Raw genomic sequence first — 9,943 nt, 5'->3', positions numbered from 1 at the left:
GCATGACAATTGTGAGTTACACGGATAGGCAAGGCTGTGGCCAGTTGTACCCTATGGGTTAGGATGAAGGTGGCCCGTCATTGCTGTAAGTAGGTGGGACCACACCTTCCCAGATAATGAAGGAATTCATTCTCTGAATGAGACCAGAAGCGTCTCTGCTGGTTAAGAGAACGTCACATTAACAAGGAAGCTGTGTTTGGATGGTCCCTGGTCACCTCTGAGAAAACACAGACTTCCAGCCCTGAGGCCACAGGGAAGGCACGGCAACCATTTGTAAGCACGCATCAGTTAGCTTTTCATTTCATGTTTTCAGAGACGTTTTAATTTGATTTGGGGTTATTCCTGAATAATGCAACTTTATGACATATGGAAAACCAAGAACACTTGAAAAATGATCACCACCTTTCACCGTTGAGCTGGCTTCTCCTACAAAATTCTTCGCACAACGCACCCCCATTCACCCAGGGCTGTGCCCTTCCTGACATTTCTAGTGCATTCTGGAACATATAAACCTAAATCGATTCTAAGGTCTCAAAAATAAAGGTCCATCTGGAATCTTAAGCTCGGAAGTTCCAAGCCAGGGAGGAGATGGGGTGGTAAGAACATGTAGAGTTTGGTCAACAAGCCTATTTATGGAGCAAGAGGTTACAAAACCAAGTTTTGTAAGCCCCCAGTTTCCCACCTGTGCAGTGGGCATGATAAGAGCATTGTTGCAAAGCGTATGGAAAGCCGGTGCAGCCAAATGCTGGAGGACTCCTGTGGCACTCTGTGCGTTCTTTTTGGTAACACAACAATTCTCAGGCATTTTTTTTCTTTTGAGACTGAGTCTCGCTCTGTCACCCAGGCTGGAGTGCAGTGGCGTGATCTTGGTTCACTGCAACCTCTGCTCCCAGGTTCAAGTGATTCTCCTGCCTCAGCCTCCCGAATAGCTGAGATTACAGGTGCCCGCCACCAGGCCCAGGTAATTTTTGTATTTTTAATAGAGTCGAGGTTTTACCATGTTGGCCAGGCTGGTCTCGAACTCCTAACCTCAAATGATCCATCCACCTCAGCCTCCCAAAGTGCTGGGATTACAAGTGTGAGCCGCTGTGCCCGACCAATTCTCAGGCATTTTTGTGTCTGTTTGTCTTAATTTCTGTCTTTACTACTAGCCTCCTCCATGGATCTTACTGACCTCTGCTTCCCCAGTGCCTGTCACAGTTCCTGAGGTGTAACAGGCACTCCAGGCAGGTGTTAAGTGAATAAACAAAGTAAAACTAAACACACTGCCTAAACATGGTGAACACCCACATCATAATAATGGCACCATTTATCTTTAACACATATGATTTGGCCTTTGGCTTTTAGACCACAAGGGCCTTTAGACAGTGCAGTAAGCTTGGTAGGAAAGTTGGTCACTTTAGTTTAATTTATAGTAATATTGGAAAAGAGGATCTAAAGGCAGTCTCACTTCCAACATGCAAACAAGTGAAAACCACTGTGTTTTAGTCCTTTCTGTATTTCTCCCAGAGAAGGGAATAAAAATTTCAATGTAAAAATTTGGTATAAACTAGGTTAGGTAGTATGTACCTATAATCCTACTTACCTGGAAAGCTGAGGCAGGAAAATCACTGGAGACCAAGAATTCAAGACCGCCTGGCCAACATGGTGAAACTCCATCTCTGCTAAAAATACAAAAATTAGCCAGGCGTGGTGGTGCACTCCTGAAATCCTAACTACTTAGGAGGCTGAGGCAGGAGACTCGCTGGAACCTGGGAGGTTGCAGTGAGCCGAGATGGTGCCACTACACTCCAGCCTGGGTGACAGAGTGAGACCCTGTCTCAGAAAAAAAAAGGAGGGGGGATCCCTTTCATAGAAATAGCGTCTCTCTATGTTGCCCAGGGTGGCCTTTTTTTAATTTAATTTTTTGTATAGACAGGGGTCTTTCTATATTGTCCAGGCTGGTCTCAAACTTCTGGACTTGAGCCATCCCTCCCAAAGTGCTGGGATTGCAGGCCGTACCCAGGGTGTCTTTCTGTCTGTTGCTAGTGATCCTGACTTCTTCAGAATACAGCATCCATGGAAGTGCTGTGTTGCATGCAGCTAACCAGTGCTTGGAGAGACTGAACTTCAGCCCGTTTTCAACTCAGACCCAAGGCCTGCCTGTTCCTTCACAGAACCGCCCAGTACGCGGAATTAGACATAGTGAAATTGTTTTATAATCTCTGTATTTTGTCATCAAATGCAATAACTGATGTGGTGGGGCCCAGGTACATGCACACACCTGTAATCCCAGCCACAGTGAGGCTGAGTCAGCTATGGTTAGGAAGGAAGCAGAAAGTAGAATTCTGAAATAACAGAACTGATTGTTTTCAACCCGCATAGCACCACTGTCATGTTCAGAAGCCTTCAGAATAATCTCTGACCCTCTCAAGGAATCCATTCTCTCAAGGCACACACCGTTCCTGTCAGAGAGGCTATCTTCCTAGTGCTAAATGATTTTTTGATGCACTGAAAAATAAATTCACACCCAAAGACTTTTCTGCATTTGAGGAGATTTTTGTGTACCCTGAGATCTGTCAAAAGAGGTACATTGGGCCACGTGCAGTGGCTGAAGCCTGTAATCCCAGCACTTGGGGAGGTCATGCTGGCTGATCATGAGGTCAGGAGTTCGAGACCAGCCTGGCCAACATGGTGAAACACTGTCTCTACTAAAAATACAAAAAATTAGCCAGGCATGGTGGCAGCCACCTATAATCCCAGCTACTCAGGAGGCTGAGGCAGGAGAATCACTTGAACCCGGAAGTCAGAGGTTGCAATGAGCCAAGACTGCACCACAGCATTCCAACCTGGGCAACAGAGTGAGACTCCATCTCAAAAAAAAAAGGTACATTGAAGAGAAGGTAGCTGTGGGACCATTTGCAAGGGAGAGCATTGACTGGACGCCTATCAATTCTGGAGTGAAAGCTTAAAAAGTTGGTCATCCTTTGACGGCGGGCACAAGGAAAAAATAAAATATTTCTCCTTCAGGAACACACAGTGACATAAGAGAAACAAACCTGCTGATGACTGACCGTGCTGGGAGTTGGACCAAGATGCGGAAGCAAACAGAACCTTAATAAAATGTAACAGTGTCTCACGCCTACAATCCCAGCACGTTCAGAGGCCAAGGCGGGAAGATTCCTTGAGCTCAGGAGTTCGAGACTAGCCTGGACAACACAACAAGACCTCGTATCTATTTAAAAAATAAAAATAATGAAATTAGCTGCACTCGTAATTGGTAGCACACGCCTGTGGTCCCATGAAATGTGTGTGTGGACCTCCAAGGTTTTAAACCAGGTCAGAGATGTTTTGTTGGGGAAAGGGGCTTCCAGCCCACCAAACACCCCTGTCCCGCCATAGCCCCAGAGGTACCACCCTGGGCTCTGCCCAGTGCTGCTTCAACACCTCCAGATGGGAGGAGAGGGACCTTTCCTTCCCATTCTAACCCCCACGTCAGTCATGGGACCCCCCCCTACAAAATATCGAGGAAGCTAAAAGAAGTCAGAGTGCAGGTGGCTTCCCGTGACTTACCACGGACGCTCCCTGTGTCTCCCCTCCTCCTGCCTATTAGACTTCTCCTCACTGGTTGGGCCCACACGTGGGTGTGCGGGTGTGGGGGATGGGAATCCAGGATCACTCAGCAGCATGCTTCTTGTCAGCTTCCTGCAAAGGGGAGAAATCAGGTGTCAACCAGAAGCTTTTAAGTGAGAATATGAGGGCCTCCTACTTTCATCCACCAGAATGCTGCAGCTTTCAAAGCACTTTCTAGACACTCAATGTCACGCAAGCTTCCAATAATCCCACCGGCTGGGATGGGAGAGAGGCGTTATTACTGCACAGATGAAATTGAGGTTCGCTGGTGACTGAGCTCCTCTTGTCACCTCACTGTCCCATGTCCACAGTGGAGATGCAGGAAAGGGGTTTTGAACTTCGACGGGCACCTGGTAAACTCTCAGTCCATGTTAGCACTGGGCATTTGGTAGTGACTCAGGAGCTCATCACTAGGAAGTGGGGGGCTGGGAACCGGGACCCAGACCTCTAAGTTCCCCCCGGAACCTCTTGCTCACTCTGCTATTTGAGGGTCTAGCCCAGAAGCATTTTTGGATCTCCAAAACAAAGTAAAAAGTGCTAGCCGTGCTTGGTGAATTGATAACGCTGATGTGAGGGCTCTATTTTCCATGATTTATCATGATTGGCCTTATTGAGTAAAGCCTGGGAAAAAGAATTAGATGTCAATTTAGAAAACCCCGGAAGTGAGAGAAAGCACGTACTACCTTCAGCCTAGGCAGCGGAGGCAGCCGCGACCCCAGGAAGCCGAGGAGATGAAGACACGAAGGGCTACCTGCCTTCAGCAGCAGCATTCACAGCAGCCTCCGCCACAGCCGTCTCCCACGACAACCACGAGTGGCCTGTGGGACTCTCATTCCTCTGAAGATGATAAACCATCTTCCCAAAGTGATTTAAGCCAAACCATCTCAAAGAACACTGTCAGGGGCACACAAGAGGCTCCAGTGGTGAGTGAAGATCTTGTCATCCACTTATGTCAGCCCCGGCTTATGAAGCCCAAGAATCTGATTCAACATACAAAACAAATGGAAATATGAAAATGAATGAATTAGAAGCCACCAGTGTCCAATAGAAGGTCAGTTTCTCTGAAGAAGAAACTGAAGAAGATGATCAAGATGGCTCTCACAGCAGGGCCACTGCTGCTAGGGCCAGATCCGGGGATTCTGATGAATCCGGAGATCAAACCAGCAGATCATCTAGTCAATATACAGAATCATTCTGGCAGTCATCACAAAGTCAAAACTTCACAGCTCATGATAAGCAACCTTCAGTGCTGAGCTCAGGATATCATAAAACTCCTCAGAAATGGACCCAACAAACTTCAAGAATAAGGACGGGGATGCAAAATGACAGCATTCAGAAATCAGAGCTTGGAAACCAGTCACCATCACCCTCCAGGCGCCAAGTGACTGGACAACCTCAAAATGCATCTTTTACCAAGAGGAACTGGTGGTGGCTACTTCCTCTGACAGATACTTTCGCCTCTGGGAGTTTTTGTTCTTCAGTACTGCTGAGGTAGAAACCACTGCTGTTCAAGAGGTCCAGAACCAGATAAATCAACTTAAGAATAAATACCAAGGTCAAGATGAGAAGCTGTGGAAAAGGAGCCAAACATTCCTGGAAAAAATATCTTTTTTTTTTTTTTTTTTTTTTTTGAGACAGAGTCTCGCTCTGTCTCCCAGAGGCTGGGAGTGCAGTGGCGTGATCTCGGCTCACTACAACCTCCGCCTCCCCGGTTCAAGCAATTCTCTGCCTCAACCTCCCAAGCAGCTGGGATTACAGGCACACGCCACCACGCCTGGCTAATTTTTGTATTTTTAGTAGAAACGGGGTTTCGCCATCTCAGCCAGGCTGGTCTTGAGCTCCTGACCTCGTAATCCATCCACCTCAGCCTCTCAGAGTGCTGGGATTCCAGGCACCCACCACCATGCCTGGCTAACTTTTTGTATTTTTAGTAGAGATGGGGTTTCACCATGTTGTCCAGGCTGGTCTCAAACTCCTGACCTCAGGTGATCCATCCGCCTCAGCCTCCCAAAGTGCTGGGATTACAGGCATGAGCCACCACACCCAGCCGCCTCTCCCCCTTTTCATCATGAATAGTATGACTCTACAGAGAAGGGGAAGAATTAGGCCTACAGAGCTTCCCACTTTACCCTGAAGTGAGTGAGAAGCTGGCAGTGTTTAGCGTAGATGTATTTCAAAGAAGGAAATCCATAAAGCCATAATTAGCCCCTGAGCTGGAAGCCAGATGAAATTCCTTTAAAAGGGAGATAAGGAACTAATCACCCTACTTTCATCTGAGGCAGAACACCAAGAAATGGGGTGAAGAGCAATAAGAAAAATTAATTAGAGGCAAAGTAAAAATGGAAAAGGGAGATCAATGGAAAAAGAGTGAGATCTTCCCTTTAGGGCTAGGAAAAGCCTGCAGCCCATTTTCCAAATTTCTTCCTCTTCTACAACTCAACAACATGACTTAGAAAGTCTTGCATCGTTTGTGCATTTTAGGGCAGCCTTCATGGAAGTCGGTACACTGGCTGTTCAAAATGCATTTAGAATAAAAACAAAAACCACTAAGCAGAGTCTAGGATTTCATGCATGACAACTTGAGGAGACCCTGTCTGCACAATGTTATAATGCAGGCCTTCTCAGAGCCTTTACTGTGAGTTGAGAATGGATGTGCAAGAGGAGCGTCGGGAATTCAATATTTTCCAAGCATCTGGAAATGAAACCCATTTTTCAAAGATCATGTTGTAGAACTAGAGTTTCAAGAGCTCTGCTTTGGGTAATGGTGTTCTAAAGTAAATAAATCCAAGGGAAATAAATCAATAAATGTGTGATACGTGTTATTTCTGCCGTTACCTGATACTCATTTGACAACATGAAATTTAAGTCCATGAACACAGACGACGGGAAGCTTTTTGAGCCTTTGGAACCTGAGAAGTGAAAGTCTTTGCAGAAACTTGAGTTTCTGACATCTGTGGAGTCAGACCACACGGTCACCAGAGCCCAGACGGCAGAAAATGACAACTCTGCTAGGAAAGAAATGTGAGTGTTTTAAGAAAAGCCAACTCTTCGTGATACGCTTTCCAGGCACAGATCCCTCTCTCCCAGAAGCAGCTGGGGAAGGACTGAGTTTGCCATATGCCTTGTCTAAAGAAAAGAGGAAAGCAGGAAGCTCCAAATGTCCTTGCTCCGGTGAGACCCAGCCGCTGTACCGTGGACTGGCACAGGCTGACAGAATGCACAAGCGTGGGAACACCAGCCCAAGCCACCGCTGGCACCCACAGAAGGAGGCGTGGGCAGGCTTCTCCAGGCCACACTCCTCCTGGGCACCCCTCCGAGCTGGGCAACGCTTGGGCCATGGCTCTGCCTCTCCCGGCAGTTCCCAGATGCTCACCAAGGCTTACAAGGCTGACGAGGGCAGGGCAAGGGGTGAAAAGCAGAGAAGGCAGGCAGATGCCTTGGGGGCCTTTCCGCCGGCTTCCCCACCAGCCCGCTGGACCTTCTGTGACTGCTTTTCTGGGTGCAGGGTCACCATCCACCCAGCACTCCAATCAGAAGCTGCAGGTCTCCCCTCTCACTCCCTCCCAAATTGCAGTCACTTCTCCCTAAGCATGTCTTTTGGGTCCAGCTTCTCCATTTGGGTCCAGCCTCTTCTTCTCACCCCAGGCCTCACCATTTCTGGCAGGCGCTTCGCAGCCACCCCATACCTGGTCTCCCTCCTGAGCTCCACGTTAGAAGAATCTGATCTATTTCAATCAAGTCCTCCCTTGAAAACCGTGATTATGCCTGGCCAGAGCCATGCACACAAGAAAGCCCATTCACGGTCTGCCCCCAAGCTGCCCACCCAGACTTACTGCTGACTGGGTGCTGCACGGCCCCTCCCACCAGCCATGCTGACCGTCCACCATTTGTGACACAGAACTCTAGTATTATTTGTTTCTGTCCTACCCACACTTCCTTTCCCCAGGCTCTAGGAAACTCCTGTTCAGCCATCAAACCCACCTCCCATGCGCCCTTCTCTCTCTCCCCTGCCCCTAGGCATGTCTGTCCCCCTTCTGCAGCAGCACACAGCTCGCTGCACTGTGGGGGTGGCTGTCCCTTGCCCTGCATGCTGCTCATCTCAACTGGGGGAGAGGATCCAATGTGATTTGCTTTTATGTTCACGAACTTTGCGTGGTGCTACCACGTAAGTGTTAAGTCGTCCACGAGTGGATGCTGAAGGCCTCCTGGTCTGCTCACTCCTCTAGGAGCTGACCTTCTGCATCAGGCTGGCTGAGGAGGGAGAAAAGAGCAAGAAGCAGCTCTTCTTTTTGTTCTCTAGTTTCTCTCCCCCATCGCTGAATACAATCAACATCAGTCATTCAGGTTAAATTATGGAAGAGCCATATTGAAACTAGAGTGATATTTGCAGAAGGAGTCGCACATTACGCTGTGTGCTGAGACACAACACAGGTCTGTCTCATGAGTGGGCAGTGTCTAAGGCTGCAGCATGGCCTGGGACAGCAGCCTCCGGCCACAATGAAGCTCCAGGAGTGGGAGAGGTGTAGTTTGGAGTGGGGGTGGGGGTAGTTCAGAGGGGGGAGGCTTGATCCATATTTGGACGTTGGTATTTTTGTTGACTTCGCCACTTACTTTAATCCTGGGTCACAATAAGCGGACTTTGGGGAATGATCCTCTGAACGATTATTTCTTGCTTATCCACTGAATTACACTTAAAATTTCAACCATTCATCCTCATTGGGAGCCTCATGCAAACAAGTCAGGATCCCTCATATTATCCAAGTTCTACCTACGGAACTATAAACAGGACATGTTCATGTATTCCTGTTGATGATTGACAATAATTCCACTGTCAACCATGAAAGAACTCCCTTGTGTAAGAAAGTGCAGTGCCGTGCAGTTAGTGAATAAAGTTCTGGAATAAATCAAACCATTAGAGTTAAATCAATATATTTAGAAAATCTAGGAAACCCAATAAATGGGAAGGTAGAACTTTGCAGTGGACTCAGGGGTCTGTCACAGACAGAGACGGTAAAGTAATTCACCCAGGCCTCGAAATAGGAGCAGCAACGAACATTTTCCCCATCAAAGGTTTTAATCTTAGAAAAGGGATCACAAAAAAGATACATCATTAGTCTTATTTTATAGAATTAGAAAATAGTTTAAGTTATTAACGCCTAGATCTTCCAATCTCTAAACAGAGCACTATAAATTTTAGACATCTATTTTTTTAGTGATAATAATAGCTGTTCTGAAATGTTCAGCTTCCCACTGGAAAAAAAAAAAAGAAAAGTTGCGATTCAATAATTTACTCAGCCCAATTCTTCCTTGTAGAGTTCTACAGGACAAGCCATCATTTTCACAGTTTTCGTGCCTGACCTGTCTCCAGAGCTCTTGAAACCTTCGGAAGCAAGAATGTTTTTATCTGCTGTCCTCCAGCATCACCCTCAGGTTACCTGACCCCACTAAACCGAAAATGAGGGTAAAAATCTCTGCTGCAAATTCCTCCTGGCTTTGCCATCTTGGCTGGTCATTCCACCAAACCGATTGTGCATTGCAGACGAAAGTCGTAAAACTGAAAGGAAAGTGGTAGTTGCAAACTGATTTCCTCATTGATCTCTTTGTTCAACCTGCATCTACAGGGAGTTACTGTGTCCCGAGCAGTGCTGGATGCTGAGGTACAGAGTGCATCCTGGAGGCCCTTAAGGAAGAAGCAGTCCCAGCCTGTAAAAGGCTCCCAGCAGAAAAAAGAGAAATGTGTGAATCATGACTCAAAAGAGCATGAGGAAAGATGTCACCGCAGCTGGGGGGGGGAATCTCCTCCTAGCTTTCCCAGCCAGGCTGCTTCACCTCTGGCTAGCAAGGTCAACTGCGCACAGAGGTAACCGCTGGGGCAAGCAGCTGGAAACCTCGGCCTCTTTCCCGGCACACTCCAGCTTCCAGCTCAGCCCGACTTAATTTACTCTCTGTGTCTCTGTTCATCACTGGTGACTCTTCAGCCTTGGGGCTACCCCGTGCCAGCTCAAGGCCCTGCTGAGCCAGCCTGGCCCCCACCTGTACCATGGAGATGGGGACTTGGTCACAGCGATTAAAGTAGACAGTAGGGGTCAGAGAGGCCAGGAATGGAAGGGAACTTAAATAAAGCCACAGGCAAGTAGGTTCATTTGCTTGGGCTGCCATAAGACCCACAGACTGGGCAGTTTCACTAACAGGCATTTATCTGCCCACAGTTCTGGAGGCTAGAAGTCTGCGATCGAGGGGTCAGCAGGGTGGATTTCTTCTGAGGCCTCTGTTAAACGGTAAACCGAGGTACCATAAAAGTTTAGAGTTTATTCGTAAAAACATCAATCCA

The 9,943-nt window shown here is 47.6% G+C and overlaps 1 protein-coding gene and 1 long non-coding RNA gene across 2 annotated transcripts; both read left to right on the top strand.

The window, feature by feature from the left end:
- Positions 1-2,367: 2,367 nt before the first annotated feature.
- On the top strand, positions 2,368-3,218 carry LOC119470806. The gene is made up of 2 exons (XR_005199783.1): positions 2,368-2,567; positions 2,867-3,218. It is a non-coding gene; the product is annotated as an uncharacterized LOC119470806 (long non-coding RNA).
- A 1,125-nt stretch (positions 3,219-4,343) lies between these two features.
- Positions 4,344-7,451, top strand: LOC119470810 (torsin-1A-interacting protein 1-like). Its single transcript, XM_037737691.1, is given in 4 exon segments — positions 4,344-4,535; positions 4,661-5,081; positions 5,084-5,215; positions 6,679-7,451. Coding segments are annotated over 4 exon segments (1,518 nt in total).
- The last annotated feature ends 2,492 nt before the right edge of the window (positions 7,452-9,943 follow it).

This window comes from Cebus imitator, unplaced genomic scaffold (assembly GCF_001604975.1).
Source record: "Cebus imitator isolate Cc_AM_T3 unplaced genomic scaffold, Cebus_imitator-1.0 Scaffold41, whole genome shotgun sequence".
In the NCBI taxonomy this organism is placed as follows: Eukaryota; Metazoa; Chordata; class Mammalia; order Primates; family Cebidae; genus Cebus; species Cebus imitator.
Note: the sequence above shows the minus strand (reverse complement) of the source record. Positions and strands in the feature narration are given on the sequence as shown.